The sequence below is a fragment of the Quercus suber genome, unplaced genomic scaffold (assembly GCF_002906115.3).
Source record: "Quercus suber isolate HL8 unplaced genomic scaffold, Cork oak 2.0 scaffold_492, whole genome shotgun sequence".
Classification (NCBI taxonomy): domain Eukaryota; kingdom Viridiplantae; phylum Streptophyta; class Magnoliopsida; order Fagales; family Fagaceae; genus Quercus; species Quercus suber.
In genome coordinates this window covers 394,938-415,070 of record NW_027069941.1, presented here as the reverse complement: position 1 = coordinate 415,070, position 20,133 = coordinate 394,938, and the positions used below count along the sequence as shown (strand labels likewise).

General features: G+C 34.3%; 1 protein-coding gene across 1 annotated transcript; it reads right to left on the bottom strand.

Annotated features, from left to right (window-relative positions):
- Window positions 1-2,781: 2,781 nt before the first annotated feature.
- LOC112017456 (lon protease homolog 2, peroxisomal) lies at window positions 2,782-19,832 on the bottom strand. Its single transcript, XM_024049906.2, has 17 exons — window positions 19,493-19,832; window positions 18,729-18,844; window positions 18,471-18,579; window positions 18,172-18,341; window positions 17,615-17,706; window positions 15,686-15,865; window positions 15,495-15,578; window positions 14,170-14,297; window positions 12,676-12,877; window positions 12,373-12,579; window positions 10,658-10,788; window positions 10,059-10,272; window positions 9,549-9,857; window positions 8,190-8,384; window positions 7,002-7,247; window positions 3,791-3,892; window positions 2,782-3,125 (listed from the first exon to the last, which is right to left on the bottom strand). Exons 1-17 carry the CDS (start codon window positions 19,597-19,599, stop codon window positions 3,042-3,044), a joined length of 2,676 nt encoding a protein of 891 aa, XP_023905674.1. The 5' UTR covers window positions 19,600-19,832; the 3' UTR covers window positions 2,782-3,041.
- Between the last annotated feature and the right edge of the window lie 301 nt (window positions 19,833-20,133).

Below are 20,133 nucleotides of genomic sequence, written 5' to 3'. Positions count from 1 at the left end.
ACTTTGCAAATAAACCTATGTTCTTTTAGAAGTATGAAGTATCCCCTTCCATTTTTTTTTTTTTTTTGGCTAATAGAGCAAGAAACTTCTTTCACTAACGTGCTAGACACCTACTATTGTAGATAAGATTTTGGGATGTGTATGGGTCGGGTTAAGGAGATTTTTTGACCCAACCCATCATGGTGGGTTAAAAAATATCTAAACCAACCCAACCCATCATAAGGGTTCAACCCAACCCAACCCACATGAATTAGTTTGGATCGAGTTGAACCCATGGGTTGGATAGTTTTTATTTTATTTTATTACTATTATTATTAAATTGAGTAGAAAAAAATATATCTCACCCATGTTACCTAAGTTGATAAACAAAATATTCATGAACTAGTATTTCAACTCAGTTATAAACAAAATATATCCAACTCAGTTGATTTTTTTTTTTTTTTTTTGGCTAATAGAGCAAGAAACTTCTTTCACTAACGTGCTAGACACCTACTATTGTAGATAAGATTTTGGGATGTGTGTGGGTCGGGTTAAGGAGATTTTTTAACCCAACCCATCATGGTGGGTTAAAAAATATCTAAACCAACCCAACCCATCATAAGGGTTCAACCCAACCCAACCCACATGAATTAGTTTGGATCGAGTTGAACCCATGGGTTGGATAGTTTTTATTTTATTTTATTACTATTATTATTAAATTGAGTAGAAAAAAATATATCTCACCCATGTTACCTAAGTTGATAAACAAAATATTCATGAACTAGTATTTCAACTCAGTTATAAACAAAATATATCCAACTCAGTTGATAAACAAAATATATATAAACTAGTATCCCAACTTAGTTATAAACAAATAGGAGTGGAGTGGGAGAGTGGGAGTGTGAGGCGGCAAAGAGAGAAATAAGATTGTTAAAATTTGTGAGGTAGTTGGGTTTTATATAGAAAGAGGCGAATAGGGAAAAAAATTAAATAAAAAAATTATTTATTGTATAATACATTTTTAAATATGTAGGTAGGTCGGTCCAGTTAGATGGGTTTGTGATTGTTATGACTCTAACCCAATCCGACCCGCTATTAAAAAAAAAATCATAACCTAACCCAACTCACCAATAGACCCAACCTAGCAAGTTGGGTTGTGTCAGGTCGATTTTAGCGGGTTAGTCAACGGCACACCCTTCATAAGAATCAAGCAGATGAAAAAAGTCAATTAACTTAACTTGCACTACAGTTTGAAAACTGGGCTACACGGTGAGGGATAGCTCATATATTTAAATCTTTTGAAGCCTTGCGCTATTTTATTTATTTTTCAATGATGAAATTGCATGCATGATGCAACCATAATCGTTGTGCAAACAGTGCAGTACTGGTTTGAAAATTAAAATCTTTTAAACCCTTATAGGTACTAGGGATGATATCTTCTTTAAAAAAAAAAATTAAAAATTAAAAGGAGAGTACTAGGATGATAATGGGCTGAATTAAGTGGGTTTTCAGTTTTCTGACCCAACCTGACCTTGACAGAAAGGATTTGGGTGAGTTTGTTTCAAAATTTAAACCCATGAGGGTTTTAGGAAGGGTTTGGGACTTACAAAGTTACAATTGGGCACCCAAATGTAACAAAATTATTCATTTAAATGACTAAAATACTCTTCAATTACTTTTACAAAAAATCTAGGATTATATAACCAAAATAAGTGTATTTCCTTTCACTTAATATGTTGTTTATTTTAAGAGTAAAAGAAAAAGTCCTTACTAATGTTTAAATTTAAAACAATAATATTTTACATGTTCATTTTTAAGTTAACTTGATCCATACAAGTCCATCCATGATTAGATAAATTACCTGATTTAGGATGGGCTTCGCCTTTTCAAATATAAAGGGGATGAATTTAAGATAGAATTTATAAAATTTGAGAGCTTGGTAAAGATTTGGTATTTAAAATATTTGCAGGGTTTTATTTTTTGGTTCCTAAACCCGACCTATTTGCCATGAACATATCACACAAAAATTGAAGAAACTGAGAAAAATTAAATACAACTTTAAAACACCATAGAAAACTGAATGCTACTGCATTGCCAGTGTTTTTCCACTGCAGCATTACAGGGAAAGAATCTTTACATCAAATATATGCATTCTCATTCTCACATGTGTGAATCTCATTAGTCTATACGTTTCATAGATCATCAAGAAGACAAGCCTCTTTAACGAGACAACAAGTTTACTTGCTCGCTAGGGCATTATCAGCGTTCATTGCATTTAGCCTTCTCCATCCCTCAGAAACTGACCAGCCAACTTAGGTTCTAGAGTTTTATCTTAAAAACCCTCACTTCATATAAGACCTGCCCGTGCCACCTCAATCAACAGATTAAATTTTAACATCCCTCAGTGTAGCTTCAAATTAGAGGGTACGGTAAATAGTGAATAGAGAGTATTATTCTTTGTTTAAATTCTTTTAAAACAACCACCCTGCCTACACCAAAGGTAAAACACAAAGAAGCTAAACCACAATGTCTACCAGTTATACATGCCTTCAGAATGAAGAGAAGAAACATCAAATTTTTTTAATAGTTACAAATGAATTGGATGGCATGAATTCCCTTGCTCAAATAATGACATTTATACACAATGAGGAATAAATTAATCTATGATAACAGAGCGAAAGACGAGGAGGGGGATGTGGAAAAACTAAAGGGAAGCAGCTGCTCTCCCTCAATAATTACAGATTAATTATACCCAAAAAAAAAAAAAGAGCAATACATTGGAAGCTAGATTAATTATACCCAAAAAAAAAAAAAAGAGCAATACATTGGAAGCACTTCCATCCAATCATCAAAAAAAGAACTCGGATCATTGAGCCGCTCCAAATCAAGTTAGAACCCTATTTCACCGGAGCAGGACTAGTTCAAGTCAATTTTTTAAGTCTCCGATCACTCAAGGCAGTTGTTGAACAATGAGAAATCTTGTATGCCAAATGGATGTGGCAGAAGGCACAGCAAATTAATCACCAAAGATTTTGTTTGTTTAATAAGCCTTGAGAGTCCTGTCATAACTTTGAGCCTAGTCTCCAAGGGCACCCACCTTCGAAGGCCTGCTCCAACACGTCTTCCATTCGCTTAGCGAGTAGTACCTGTTAAACATTTTAGTGAAAAAGTATGAACACAATTTATTCTTGCAATTCACACAGTGAAAAAAAAGGCCCAAATGAAAACCACAAATAATGACAATTTATGCACGCATTTCTCGGAGCATGTAAGGAAAAATTGGTCCATCACATGATCATCATATCCAAGGAGCTGGGGAGTTGGCAAATCATAATGAAGAGCTTTGATTGCTTCACTTCCAAAATTGTTCACTCTTTCACATCAGGTCTGTGCTCTTTCATATCAAGTGTAAAATATGGACATTTGATGTGAAAGTGGGACACTGTGTGAAACATTTGAAGTCTAGAAGTGTGAAACAATAATTAACCCATAATGAATCCATCCAAGCATGCTGATAGTTAGCACACAAACCAAATACAGTCTTTGCTATCCACATTCTTTTGAAGATGATTCAGAAAGTGCATAAAGTTATAAAAGACCTAACAGGCTTCCCGCTTTCCCAGACAATCCCTAATTACTGCCTTCCAAATTTTGATACGAATGGAAATATCCTTTCTATGTGCATTCAAGCTCAATTTTGTATTACTTGTATTGTACCAAACATCACATGTACAAGATTTAAGCTGGAAAGTGCATTCACACATGCATTAAATAATTGACAACATCTTGGCCAAAATGAAAACAAATTTACCTCCAGATTGGCAAGAACAGCTGCTGGTACTTCAACCAAGTCTTTCAAATTTCTCTCAGGCAGGATAACTCTCTTGATACCATAGCGGTGTGCTGCCAAAATCTGCAGTTCATATTAAAATAAATTATTACACAAATATTTGTAAATATTATAAATGTATTAGAAACAACTCATTAACTACACACCATTACCCTAATATTATGCTGTCAAACATTTCCCTAAGGCTTTGGAATTTGGGGATTTTTCATGATTAAAAAGATTTAAGCCAATAGTGTGTCTTTGATGAATTTTGGGTCTTAAGGTTAAATTTATTGACTCTAGGATGTTTATAACTTGATTTTTGGAGGGGAATAGTAAGCAAACTAACCTTAAATGTGATCTTAACAATTATAATTTCATATAAATAACTGCATATTTGGATTCTACTTGAAAAATTAAGTGGGAACTTGATCTGATTCATGAAAAGGGGGTTGTATAAGAAAATATTAAAAAAAATTAAATCTGGAAAATAAGGGTCCCTGACAAAGCCCACTTGTAGGCCACATTGTTGGGAAAGAGTGTGGCCCACCCCTGGCCCCATTAGGACTAGTAAAGTTCCACTATGACTCACTCACCCAAAAAAGACTAGTAGACACCACTTTGGGACAAAATTAACCCTAGATGTAGTTCTAGATACATTGAAAATTTAAATGGAAGTTTTATATGGGTACTCTTGGAATTATTAGGTGAAATTTTTAGGAGTCTTACCATAGTTCTAGAAATAACATAAATTTCACACTCCCCCTGTTGATGTGTTTTGAGGGGATAAATTCCAATTAGATGAAAATTGCATAAATTGGGTTAATTGCCAAAGTTTGGAATGGGTGAAGTAATTTGTGCATATGATTGTATTAGGTTGTCTTGAGGTGTCCTAACTTTTGAGATTTTGGTAAGGATATTGGAGGTAAGTAAACTTTCCTGTTAGATAGTGATTTTTTTTAACCTTTTTTTTTTGCTTGAAACATGTTTTGTTTAATGAAATAGTTATTTATTTCTCATTATGAAAATTATTGTTTGAATTATTTAATTTAGTTAGTTAAGAGAGAAAATTCATAATTTCCTCATTGAAATAATAGAGTTTTGACCATATTAGTTTCATTTTTGCAAACATTACATTCTTCAAAAGCTTGGATCCAGTATGTGAAATGTTTGTAAAAAGAACTAATGTTTGAATGAGATAAAACAATGATTTTTTGTTTTTTTTTTTTTTTTGGGGATAGTTAATGATTTTTTGTGTTTATTAAAGAGCTTTATTGAATATGACTTAAATTTAACGAAAATGGAATGGTTAAGTTTTGGGAATTGAACTATTACTGTTTGATTATGCTTTGGACCCTACCAATGGGTGTATACATTGGCATAGAAACAAATTTCTTCTACGGCTTACTACAGCCCCGGTTCTGGGCCTAATCATGAAATATAGCATGACCAAGTTAAATCTATCAAAAAGTTTTAAATCCAAAAAATAATCTATTAGTTATATATATTATATTATATTATATTATGTATGTATAGTATGTTTGTAACTTGATTAAATACATGTTCTCTTTTCATACATAGCAAAAAAATTTACATCAACTTATTCTATACATAACTCAAAACAATTTTTTCATCAAGTTTATAAACTATGAGTTATGGTCCTTTTTCTTCTGGGCTATGGTCCTTTGTATTTAGCTTGTTTATTATTTCCTGGGTTATGCCTAAATAAGTGGTTGAGTTGCTTGCTTCTTGGCTTTGAGGTGCTGGGTGATATATGACAGCATCTGTTTGGGGTGTTATTCTGCAGTTTATTAAGTGGAACATATGGCAAGAATGGAATAACAAAAATCTTCAAAGGGGAGGAACGTTCTATCATCAAGTTGAAGCGCATTTTCCTTTTGTCTTTGTTTGAATGGAGGAATGCTTTGGTCGGTCTTGACATACACTATGTTTTAGATTATGTAGATTTATGGAATTTTGGGCAAACTTTTGCTTTCCTTATACACTTCCTGTGTACCAAGGAATTTGCTTCTTTTCTTGTTTTTTCTCATATTTTCAATAAAGTTTTCATTCACAGATAAAATAAAAATAAAAATAACTATGAACCATCTTTTAAAAATTGATCACAATTATTATTCTTTAAACATTTTACATTGTTAGAGTATAATATAATTTTAAAAACAATGAATATACAACAATTTAATTGATTTTTAATAATTTAAATAATAAATGTCACTTTACATGCCTAAACATATACGAGTCATATATATATATAATTAATATAAAAAAAAGGGGCCATTAGTTAAATGTAATATATATATATATTTACACAAACATAAATTAAAAATTAAAGAAGGGATGTTCAATAGCCCCCTTTCTCCGCCCCTAAGCATGACCATAGTCACAACTATTTAATATATGTAATATTTTACAATATTTATTTTCAAAGTCCAATGAATAATTGATATAATTATTATTTGCTTTCAAACATGTAATGAGTAGTTCTAAAATTTAAATGAACTTAATTATTGTTTCCATGCCTACAAAACTTGTTTACTGTTAACCATTATTTTTGTGTTTCTATATAGTTGATCCGTCTAGCTAAGTCCTTTAGTTACTTACCGAGCCGTGTTGAGCTCATTCTTTTCTTTTCTTCATTTCAAATTCTAAAGAATAGCTAGCTCACAGGACTTTTAATCAGTGTACTGTGTGAGAAGAGTATTCAGACTATTTTCTTTTTAATGTTAGTTTTATGCTATTATCGATCATGTGGAAAAGAATCTAATTTTGTGGGCTTTTGGTGTCAGGATGTTTTTTGTAATTGAACTTGTTTTCTAGTAAGACCTTGCCCGCTTGTGACAGGAAGACTAGGCGTGCATCCATGGTCAAATATACAAACCTAACCCAAGCAATTTGACTGAAAGACACTATTTTGTACATTGTGTGTGAGTATATCTACTGGATTATTTAAAAGATAGCTCTGACAACAAGAAGCAAGAAGGATCATGTACATATCCAAATGTATTCCAGTCAAGGTACTTAACAGAAATTAGAAGGGGGAAAAAGTTTGATAATGAAACCCTCACTCCATAATTTTAAATTTTTATTATACCTCCAAAAAGACTACTGTCGTAAATTAGTAGAATTTTTCCCTTTTACAAATGACAATAATAAGAAATGGGGTATTGCATACCTTATCCTTGACCCCGCCAACAGGTAGCACAAGACCCCTCAATGTTATCTCTCCAGTCATTGCTGTGTCTGCTCTCACTCTTCTCTGACTGAACAGTGAAACCAGTGCTGTTACCAGAGTCACACCAGCAGAGGGCCCATCCTTAGGTACAGCCCCAGCAGGAAAATGTATATGAATATCCCGGCCCTCCAAGAGATTGATATCCTCAGAGGCTGCTAGATTAAGATCAGCTGCCCTGGCTCTTACCTGATAAAAATAAGGAAAGATTTTAATATCAATAATTTCAGACAAACATTTGCATGGGTCAAAAACAGGTTGCTAATGAGTGAACAAAAATTTCTTGAGTACAATTTGCAATCCGAGAACAAGATTATGATACAAATTGACACGTGCTAAATATAACACTATTTGGTCCACAACTAGAGAAAAGAGTGTGCTGGGATTTTATTTTATTTTTTTTTCTTTTTCTTTCTCTATTTCTGAATATTGTTAATTTGGTCCACAACTAGAGAAAAGGGGGTGGGCTGGGAATTTTTTTTGGAGCAGGAGGGAATTACAGCTTTTATAGTGTCATTAGTTATCTCTAGGTAATAACGCATATACGAAAAGCAAATAAATTTTTTGACAGGAAGAATGGAAGGATACCAAAATATATGTAACTGTCACTATGTATAGTCAACCAGTCATTCGTGCAAAAGCCCTGAAGCTTTCAGAAAATAATCAGTCTTGTGGGTGCATTAAAAAAGATGAAAGAGAAAATAGTTCAAGATCAACTCTCTAAGGGGGAAAATAATTTTTTTTTTTTCTTTTTTTATAATATGAAAACATAGGTATTCTCTCCTGATGAAAAAAAAAGGGAAGGACGACTTCTATGAAACTATTGAGAGACGCTATTTGAGAAAGTTACACTGCATGCAATTATCTTGAAGAGACTCAATTGACTCTTCCACCAATTATTAAGAAAAATCACCTCTTATATGGCTACATAATACTTTTTTTTTCTTCAAGTATATGGCTACATAGTACATATACTATGGGTGTTATAATTATCAGTTTGAAATTGCAACACAGATAAATAATCAATCGAAACAATTCAGGAGCATGCTCAATGAGGCACCAGCAAGACTGGTTAGTTCATGACTGGTAAGGAACTAATAATATACAATGCAACTCAGAAGAATCAATTACCCATGTTAGTGCTATTTGTGCAGATTCTTTGATTACATCACCAAGTTGCCCTGTGAGATGTAATTCACCATTTCCCACCATAGCTGTGGCTTCTACAAATTGGACCTCTCCACCAAATGTGGTCCAAACAAGCCCCACAGATACCCCAGGGCTTGCAACCCGTTCTGCAGTTTCTCTATCATCGAACCTTGGAGGCTGCATTACAGTATAATAAAAAATCAAACGCTACTTACGTAACTGAGAAAAACTAAAGTATTTTTTATTATACAAAAATTCTTCTCTAGTTTCTGAGCCACATCAGACATGATGAGCTCATGAGCATGTGGTAGGCCAGGATATAACCCCAAACTGCAGGGAATAATAATTTTACACATACTTTTAGCTATAAAGATCCTTCAATCCCATACTGTGCATATAATAGTTTTCTGAGACCAAAATCCATTCTAAGGGAAGGCTTAGATGAATCACCAAAATGCACTTCTAGTGCTTCAATAAATGTTTTTTTTTTTTTTTTTTTTGATAGGTAATAAAATCTTTATTGATAAGAAAGTACAATGAGTTTACAATGGTAAACTCACTGCAAAAAAAAGGATACAAACAAATCAGTGGGAAAAGCTAACAGAATGAAGGAAATCAGACACGGAAATACAACCCCAAATATGAGACCACTCAAACAAAATCCTAATTAGCAAAGACTTCAACAGGTCTAAATAATACTAGCAGAAGTAGTAAAAACGACATGCAAACTAAGGAATTAACAAAGAATAGATTCTGAATAGGATATAATGACAGAGAAGAATAACGTCGTCGACCCGATTAGTTTGAGCAGATCCATAGCTGACCCATAGTTTGAGACTAAGGCTTTGTTGTTTCATGTAAATATTTTGACTTTTAAAAGTAGAAATAAAGATTAAAATTTCTTCACACACACACACAAAAAAAAAAAGGTCACCCAAATAGTCATCTAAGTATATTGATCTTCAAATAGAGCCCTGTCAAGATGCTCTTACCAAGCACTACATTATAATGGAGTTGCAGCAATATGGACTACAAAGACCCATCCACATGGTTGAGACTAGTCCAACAGCATGTGCTACAGTTTGCATGTGATGCAAACTGACCAACTAGTTCTAATTCTTATGAATATCCTGATAAGTTAAAAGTTCATTCTCACACACTATGTATATATGTATGTACATAGCCAATTGCCTTAAGGTCAACTGGCAAATCTTGTTATTTCCAATGGAAACATTCAAGTTCCAAATCCCCCTCTCCCATTTAAGATATATATGTATATGTATATAGGTATGAAAGTATGTATGTATATAGTGAGCACATGAGAGAGAGAGAGATCATTACCCCCAGTACTTTTTCTAGCATAGCCTCATCCACAACCAAGGGTGAAGCAATCCTAAACGTATTTGATATCTCATGATTATTAACAGACATCGGAATGACCTCCATTTCCACTTCACCCCCATCAGCATCAGCAAGTCTGTTTTCTAGCAGCGGTGAACCAAGCTGGTGCACATCTTTGCTTAGCGGGACAGCTGGTTCCTGCTCTGCAACTCTCACTGCCGCTGCACGAGCCAAGGCAGCCAAGTTCCTCTCCAGATTCCGAACACCAGCCTCTCTAGTGTACCGCTGAATGACGAGTTTCACCATATCCTTCGACAATAGATAGGTATTAATAATATTAATCCTGTACAGTGTGATGGAAACTTATAACAGAACCAACAGACTGTTGCAGACGATAAAATCTGAAAGTGAGGTGCCTTTGACAGATTGAAAGTAAAATGTGGTAATCATGGAAGTTAATTCTTAGCCACATTAACTCTTAATGAAAACACTATATAATGAGTTCAGTACCTCTGGAATTTGAAGGAACTCAGAACTCAACCCATGCTGATCCAGAACTCTGGGAATCAAATGCCGCATGGCTATTTTAAGCTTTTCTTCAGGTGTGTATCCAGGCAGCTCAATGACTTCCATCCGATCTAAGAGTGGAGGAGGAATAGGCTGCACCCTATTTGCAGTTGCCACAAAAACCACCTTTGAAAGGTCAAATGGAACATTCAAATAGCTATAGGACTTCAGTTAAGGAACCATTACGGATGCTAAGCACTGATGAGATTTTGTAGTGTGACATTTCTTTCATTGTATGTACATCTTTTATGTCAGACATTATATCTAACCTACATTAAGATACGTAGCCAAGCAATAAAGTTAATAAGAAAAAGACCAATATATACATCTGCTAGCAATCATGCGACAGTTTCAGACAAAAATAGCTTTTATAGATTCATACCATATTGCAATACAGAACAAAGCATATGGCATTTGTAAATCATACTCAAGGTTTGGAAGATAACATCTTTCAATGATGTGTAATACATTCAGTTGAAAGAAAGATATGCCAGCTATCCATAACTAGACTAATTAAACACATCCTGAAGAAAATAGGATACTGATCATTGAATGTTCTGTTTTGTTCTGGGTCAAGAACCTCCAGTAAAGCTGAAGCCGGATCCCCACGCACATCAACACCCGTTTTGTCAATCTCATCCAGCAGCATGACCGGATTACAAACAGCTACTCTCTAAGATACAAAATAAATAGGTCCAAATTACAAAATACAAGAAAATAAGACCAAACCATAAATCGTCACCCCGCACAATATGAAAGCATCACATATAAATGCCCAGACATATGTATGGTCCAAAGACATAGCTACTTAGCCACAAAGTATTGGGACCTGATGAATTGCTTACAAAGAAGAGCATTGCCGAACTGAATCAGATTGTTTTCTAGCATGTGGCTTTAATCATCTAAAGATTTCAATTATTGGCAAACTGAACTGTATATGTTATGATAGTTTCTCATATAGAAGGGAATTACCGAACTGAATCAGACAATTTTCATCTAGCACATGGCTTTAATTATCTAAACTGTAAAATTTCAATTATTGGCAAAACTTAAACTGTATAGTATGATAGTTGCTCACATAAAAGGGCATTGCCAAATTGAATCAGATGGTTATCATCTAGCAAATGGCTTTAATTATCTGAACTGTAAAATTCTTCCAATTATTGGCAAACTAAATTTTATATGGTATGATAAATTACCACTTGTGACAAAAGACCAAGTTGTTAGAAAACGATGGATTTAATCATTTAACTGATATTTTAACACTCCACCTCACTTGTGTGCCCAATCTCCCCTCAATAAGTGAGGCCCAACAATTGAAATTTTTAAGTTTTTAAATGAGATGTAGGATAGAGATAGGGTTCAAACTCAAAACCTCCTGCTCTGAAACCATGATAAATTACCACTTGTCCCAAAAGCTTAAGTGGTTTGGAAATGATCAGTTTAATCATTTAAATTGTACAGCTAAAACTGTCAATTGAACATAGTAAAAAATTACTCTTACAGTTTCGGCAGACAATCATCTAACACTGAGTTGTAAATCACTCTGTGAAGGCCAGTCAGTACATGGCATATAAATAAGAATGAAATAACTTTGCTCCATGATAGCATGAAAGAAAAAGAGTGGTAAAGATGCCCACATGATTTCACGCATAATTTTGTCAGTATCATTGGACACATGATATTGCCAGTATGCACTGAAACATCCTCTAAACCAAAGGAGGATGAAAATCTGGGCTTAAGAATCGGCATCTTAATCAGAACTACCACTGCCTACAGTGAACAAACCAGGCAAGTATGAAAAGCAATAACTGTGGACATAGGTCCTTTACATGAACAGTTCAATGAAGGGTGAATGTACTACACATTTATCAGTACTTTCTACAGTAACCAAAAAAAAATGTTATACTATATAAAGTTCATGATTCTTCATTGAATATGAAGCATGAGAAGTTCTTGGATAAGAACAAATAAAATTTGGCCCTTCTTCAATCTAGCGCATCTGCATTACATCTTTGTAAGGGCGGGAGGATGAATAATTCTACTTCATAAACACTTATTCCACACTTCTCTTTTTCCTTTGGTTGGTAGATTTAGTTTTTCAATATTGTAGTCCCCGTTTGAAATATAATAGAACAGAACATTCAATTTCCTCAAGCCATCAAACACAGACACACAATTGCAAGCATATGATATGATATCAAAAGAAGTAGCAAGAAGATAGGTCAATATTGTACCCAAAAAATAATAATAATACCTTTAACCCTTCAATAAGACGCCCAGGCATGCTTCCAATGTATGTTCTCCTATGCCCTCTAATATCGGCCTCATCCTTAACTCCACCAAGTGATATGCGTACAAATTTTCTGCCCAAAGCAGAAGCAATAGATGATGCCAAAGATGTTTTCCCAACACCTGGTGGACCAACAAAGCACAAGACTGGACCTCTTGCATCTGGTTTAAGCTGCAATGAAAAGAATTCACTCCAAATAAACATCAAATTCAAAACTTAAAAAACATTAAAATCCTACTCGCAACAAGAACTATAAAATTGGTTAACCTTTCGAACAGCCAGATATTCAATAATCCGTTGTTTGACCTTGACTAAACCATAGTGGTCACTATCAAGTTGTTCTTTTGCAGCTTTCAAATCCAACTCAAGTTCTTCACTGGTGTTCTGCCAAGGCAGATCAGCAAGAAGCTCCAAGTAAACTCGTGAACTATTATATCCAGGTTGCTGAGGTTGCATCTTTTTAAGCCTCCTAAGATTTCAAATAAAAATGCAGAAAAAATTAAATGCAAGTCCACTGCTCAATTTCTGTAATTTGAAATATGAGTGTTAAAAGTATATGGCTAAATGATTAAATTTACCATATCCCAATAGCTTAAGCTTTTGGGAGAATCAGAAAATTAACTTGGTATCAATTCAAGAGGTCCTGAGTTCAATCCTTGTCTCCTTTACTTTTATCTCCCATTTAAAACCCCACATGTTGGGCCTCACCTATTAAAAGGTAGTTTGCCCACACAAGAGGGGGAGTGTTAAAAGTATGTGGTTAAATGATTAAACTTACCATATTCCAATAGCTTAAACTTTCAAGAAAATTGGTAAATTAACAATGAGAACCATGCCGCTTGATCAAAGCATAGACAGCAAGTGGTACTAGAGATAAAATTTGACAAACAAGAAACAACAAGATTCATCAAAAGTTCCTTATACCCAGTCCTTTTGGTAGGTATCCTCTGGCATTTCACAGTTCAAAAACTCAGATTCATTGCATCAAAAACTCAAATTCTCAACTCAAGCTTCCCAGAACATTCTAAAGTGAGAAATTGATTATTATCAATGGAAATTTTTTAAATGGCCATCAACTACAATTTTTTTTAAGCATTTTCTTTAGGCTGGCAATTATTATCAGTTCTCAAAAACCAAAATATACTAGTGTTCATTTTAAAGTGAGAAATTGGTTATTATCGATGGAAAATTTTTAAATGGCCATCAACTACAATTTTTTTAAAGCATTTTCTTTAGGCAGCCAGCAATTATTATCAGTTCCCAAAAACCAAAATATACAAGTAAAATGTGTTCAGCATAATGCTTAAAAAGTAAATGGTACTTCATAATGAATTAAGAATCAGTATTTCATTTTTCTCATCTCTAAAAGTGATTTGAGACTTTATGACAAGAAAGCAAACAAAATAAAGAAAGCATAGGAGGTCTACTCAATAACAAGGAAAAGATGAGGAAAGATGAAGAGAAATTAGTAGTAGCTTGGCTCTGGATGACCATTGCAATACCAACACAATATCACTCCCCAAAGGACAGACATCTCCCCAAAATTTACTGATCAGAATACCATAGATGATAAATTGGATAACTCATATTATTTCAAGATGTAAACGCATGCCACATCAAAAAAAACGCATGCCACATCAAATTTTTACCAACATCCATAGTATGAAAAGAATCAACTACTTTTATGGAAACACCATAACATTATTTGTCCGCAAGCCCACAAACTGTCGACCTTTACCTACATTTCTCAACAGATCATACCTTAACTCCCTCTGTGCATGCTTCCAGATATTTGAAGGCATTCCTGCACTTTGCATCTTTCTTTCCAAGGCAGCTACGTCATCCTCATCATCATCATTGTCACCTAGCTCCTCTTTTATTGCTCTCATCTGAAATATGTTTCAGATTTTGTAGCCAAGGAAGAGGAATAAATAGAGCAGCTAAAGATAGTAAAAGAACAGAATAAATATTTTGTCAATGCACAATTAAATACAAACAAACGTGGAAAAAATAAAAGTAATAAGGGTTAATTAGAGCCATCCACCCTAAACTATGGGGTCATTTGTAATGTCCAACCTAAACTACAATTTTTTGCAATTGCGCCCTAATTTGAGAATATTTATAATGCCCAACCCCCCATTCACATCCAATGATAAAATTAACATATTAGCAAGTTGATTGGGGTGGACTTTGCAAATTAATGGGAACTCACCTTTTAATTTTGACATATTAGTACACCCCACCACCAACCAACCCATCAATTTCTTAAATTTGACACTAATTTTAGATGGCGTGGCTAACATTACAAATCAAGGTGTTAACTGCAAAAGTTTGTAGTTTAGGGAACATTGCAAACCACCCTACAGCATAGCTGCAACATATTGTAAAGGATAAGTTTAAGTCACCATTTTCTGGTTAGTATGTAGAATCCAGATAAAAAGAATGGCAATCAACAGAAAAGAGAAGTGCGGATTTTCTTTTTCTTTTTTGGCTAAGTTTGGCCCCAAGGAAAGGGGAAGCTGAGATTCTAAAGAAGTGAGAAGTGCTCAATGAGATCATGCCTACTCTTCAGGAAGTTAGGCCTAATCTCTTGGCCCCTTATAGAGGAATCTATGGTGTAAGATATTAGTTCACATGCAACTCATGAAAAATTGGAACAGAAATTGACTTGAAAGGTTTATTTTGATAAATAAACAGTTTTTTTTTTTTTTTTTCGTTTAATATATAAGGTGAATCCTTCGCAATAAGTATGGTGATGCATCTAATAATTCAAGGTTTGTACCTCAAGAGATATGAAGACTCTAAAACAAGACCGTTTTCCTGTAAAAAGTTCTTGAAGGGACAAGCCCTTCACATGTCTTAAGACATTAGTAACAAGTAACCAATGAAGTTGAAATGAAAAAATCATCCTTCCACCTTTACGATGATGGGCACTGGGGCCATTGGGACCAAGCCCCCATTAAGAAACATATGCACCAAGGAAAGGAGGGGTGAAGAGCACAATTTGTGAATATATCTAACTCTTTTCACTCCAATATATCTATATATATAATAAATAACTGTATATATATTGTTAGAAAGCTAACCTGCTGACGCAAAAGAAATTCTTTCTGTGATTTCGATAACTGTCCCTCAACCTTCTGTGTAATCTTCTCTGCTACACGTATTGACTGTCACAAGTAACCGTTAATATGACTCCATATAAGCCAAAAGAATCCTCAAAATACCAGGATGCAAATGCACCAGATGTCAACCACAAACAACATCTAGAAGTTACCTGTAAATGGCGGTCAACTATTTCAGTAGCTTTTGAAAGCCTTACTTTCAAATCAACTGAATCCAACATAGACAGTTGCTCTTCAAAACTTATTTCGAAACTAGCAACAAAGATATCCGCCAATTTGTGAACAGGAACTGTCTCCAAAAGAACTTTTGTCCTTCCTCCTGTTTTTTGTTTCTATGAGTACATTTAAGAATGTGTGAGTTTTTGATAGAAGGATAACAACATAAATATATATATTTTTTTTTTTGATAAGTAATAGATTCATTGAAATCAAAAATAGAGGAACACCGAAGTACACAGGGAGTATACAGAGGTGAACAAATCAAAAACGAACATTACAAAAATCAAGAAAATCCAAAATAGAAGAAAAAGGATGGTTTCTCCACACAGAAAACCAATCAAGTAAGGTTCTAAAAAAAAGAAGCTTGAGATCAGGCATGGAACAATCCTTGTCTTCAAAACACCTACTATTTCTCTCCTTCCAAATACACCACATCAAACAATGAGGAACAACCATCCAAAGATGACAGTCAGTTCCCCAACCTATAAATAAATCAATCTTATGGGATATATTCCAGCGATGGCAAAGCAAGGGGTGGAGTAGGGAAAATTCCCACCAATTCCCTGGACAAAAGTATATCCCCCTTCACCATGAATTATTTGCCCCCTTTTTTTTGAGTATTGGTATGCTAGACCTACTTTTTAATATGAATGTGGTATTGTCCACTCTTAAAATATTTTCAAATATATACACACACACACACACACAAATATATATCTTCATTGGATACATCAGTAGGTACCAACTAGTTAAGCTACAAGGCTCTTGGTGTGTCACATTTGATTTGATTATGAATCTGAAGATTCCCAGAATGTGAGAGTCCCAAATTTGGTTTATTCCTAGGAAGAAATATTTATTCTTCCCAAACTATCCTAAAGTTTACAAAATACAATGTCAAACATATTACCCATCACTTGTATGTGGCTTCCTAAAAATAAATAATAAGAAAAATAATACTATGAGTCACAAATTAAGTCAAATCTCCTAAAATAATAGTCAAACATTTCCAAATCACAAGTACAAGATCCAAATCACAAGTACAAGACCAAAATAATAAATTAGGATCGATCATTGAAAAACACAAAATCAATCATCATTAAATAGAACCAATTTGGTGTCCTCACCAGTGTGTGCTTGTTCTCATGCTAATATAGCATTAATGATGAAAAGTTTCCAGATCGAACCTTATTTACATCTCATCCATGATAAGTTAATAACAATATAAGCACAATTCATTTTACTTATCAAACAAAAAATATATATATATATATATATAACACAATTCACCAAGAAGAAAGGGAGCCACATAAAAGATATGTTAAAATGAGTAAATTCACTATTTCTTACCATCTTAAGCTATTAGGACTAGTGGTAATTTATCCTGGTATCAGAGCAAGTGGTCCTAAATTCAAAACTTGTCTCCACTCTACCTCTTATTTAAGAAGTTAAAAAATTTCACATGATACTGTTGGGAGTAATGGCAATTTATTGGTAATCAAAAACTTTTTTGTTTATAAGTTTTTGGCCCAAGGAAAGGGAGAAGGGAAGATTCAAACTAGTGACCTCCAGTTATTAGGCGTGGTCCTTAAACAATTATAAGTTAGATCGCAATTAAAAAACAATTACAAGAAAAATTTGTCATCACAAAAATAAGTTTCTAATGATAACAAAAATATCTTAAATCTTTTCAAACAAGCACGAGAAACTTTAGAATCAAAAATTGCAAGTTATGTATAAAACTGCTTCCAGAGTCAGATGCCCTTGAGCATGCTTTTCCTATTATATAACACAACCAGAGGAGAAATACTCATTCCCAAAAAGGTTTCCAATGAATTGGAATAGATTCTAACCAAAAGTTTTACCTGCTCAAGAACAGATATCAACTCCATGGCAGTTGCTTTAAATTGACGAGACAATGTTATGAAATCTGGATCTTGCTCCACTTGCTCCATCTCTGGTCAAGATTTCAGAATTAAGAAGTAATTATCTTGTCAGCAGACAAGGAAACAGTAGTGATCTCATGATATGCTTAAAGAAGTTGATAGAATCTAGAACAACACACAAAGCAGCAAGGATTTAATGCACAAGCATCCAAAGCAATAACTCCTGTTTAGTGCTTAAGCATAAAACCATGAGTAAAGAATCATATCTTTCTTTTTTTATTAGTTGTTGTCCCATCACTTCATACTCTTTATGTACATTAAGCATTTGAAACACCTTTGATATCTATATTTCATATTAGGACCACTGATTATAGAGTTAGAAACAGTCAGGTTTGGGGCAGGCATTATTGGGTTAGAATCACAATGGAATAGTATCATATGGTGAGAAAGTGAATCAAACAATAAACCATAATATATCTCCCTGTAAATATTTCATCAACATACATATGCAAGGAAGAATGTAAACAGCAACTAACCGGCCTTTGTCATTTCAAGAGGAGATATCCGTGCTGTATAATATGTTCCTCTGGTGCTAAGTTCCTGGACACTGAATCGGCACAAACCTTCAAGGATGACCGTGTATGTGACCCTCCCACTTGGTTTCTCCACTCCTCTTGACAAATGTAAAGCACGAGCTGCGACTCCTCTGCGAAATAAGATAACAAGTCATAACAAGCTCACAGTTCACATTCTAGCTTGTTCAAACATCCAACAATAAAAATGTTAGCCAAAAATTTCCAGTGCAGAATACAATAGATGCTGCAATGAAGCATACCTGGGATGCCATTGAATATTTTCCTGTTGATTTTTGACATCAAGCCTTTGAGAATCAGATGTACCAACTTGAACTCTTGTGCTTCTCTCTCCAGAATCACTTCCCACGCCTATAAATTCCAACAACACAAAAAATAATAATAATAATAATTTCCCATGCCATCAAAACATAGGCACGCGCATGCACACACATACAGAGGCAATGGAAACAAACTCGTCACTCATAGAAACCAAAAGAGTAAATAAGTCAAAAGATCACCTTGAGACAACATGGGGACAACTGCTGCTGCTGTCTCAGCAGCATCACGAACCGGAAGAATGCCAATCAATCCCTTCTCTTCCCGCTGCCAAAGCTCTTGCTCCACCAATTTTACACTACATTAACACCAAACCATTTTTTTGAATTACATTTTTAAATTAAAATTTAAAAAAAAAAAAAAAAAAATCCTCCCCTTAATTGCAGAGCAAAAGAGAGAGTAAATAAGAAAAACTAGGCAAATTATATACTGAGACGTTGAATTAGAAGAATCTTGTGAAATTTTCAGGTTTTCTTTTCAATTCCTACCACTTCCGAGCAACCAAACGCAGAATTACCTCGAACTCAACGACACCGTTTTAAGTAAAGTAGATCGAATTATCGACCACCAAAACTAAAAAGGAAGAGTATAATTTCCGATTGGTTTCCAAGAAAACCAAAGAAAAAGAGAACGAACTAAAAAAAAAAAAAAAACACGTTAAGCCGATTAGCTGTTAGCACGGTGCAGCTAATTTTAGAGGTCTCTGTTCCTCTAATTCCTAATTTTTCTTTTTTTACAAATAATAATTAAAATTACTCCTGTGTTCCTGTAGTTCCCAATTAACACTTAAAAAGAAAACCTGCAATGTTTATCATCTCAGAAATTTTCTCAGCAACCAAACGAAACTATAACCATAACCGCTAAATATTGAATTTTCAACAGAGAGAAATTCTAAACTTTCAGGAAAATATGTATTGAATTTTGAGCAACAAGAGAGAGAAAGTACCTGCTAGGTGAAGTGCATCGAATACGAATGATGGCGCCTGGTAAAAGGACCTTGTTACGGAAGGGAAGGATGCCGAGTCGACCCGGTAGCTCCACCGATTCAGCCATGTTTACAACTCAACTCAGTAGAGAGAGCTCTTTTTTTCTTTTCTTTTTTCTTTGAAGGAAGAGATAACGAATGGAAGGTAGTGAGGTGGAGGTTAGGTTTGTAGGGCAATTGAGCAAGAAATGAAGGTGAGAATGAAATGAAATGAAAATGAGAACACTATTTTATATATGTCCGCGTCTGCGTCTGCGTGTGGGTTGGTCTGAGACTGACTCACAGTTTACAGGTTAAATTAGCTCAATCCAAATTTTGCGTCTTTCACGTATATAAACCATGCTTTTTAATTTTTTTTTGTAAACCCCTTGTGGTTTTTTGGTATTTCGAATTAGTCCTCGATCCTCGGGAGTTTCTTAATTTTGGATTTTTATCTCCAATAAATAATTTTCTAATAATACTACATCTTATCCACGCACCATGCCTTTCATAGTATGTTTAGAGATGTGCATGGAAAAAAAGAAACTTCTCCATTTACCTAAAATAGGTAATAGAATTCATTTAACAGCTAAGATTTTCTATGCAAGGGTTGGGTTGGGTTT

Excerpts from the sequence above, each read along its gene's own strand:
- LOC112017456 (XM_024049906.2), bottom strand. The coding sequence starts at position 19,599 with ATGGCTGAATCGGTGGAGCTACCGGGTCGACTCGGCATCCTTCCCTTC. Across the intron at positions 9,858-10,058 it reads AGTTCCTTCAAATTCCAGAG|GATATGGTGAAACTCGTCAT; the intron begins GTACTGAACTCA and ends CTATTGTCGAAG. Across the intron at positions 3,126-3,790 it reads CTGTTCTTGCCAATCTGGAG|GTACTACTCGCTAAGCGAAT; the intron begins GTAAATTTGTTT and ends AATGTTTAACAG.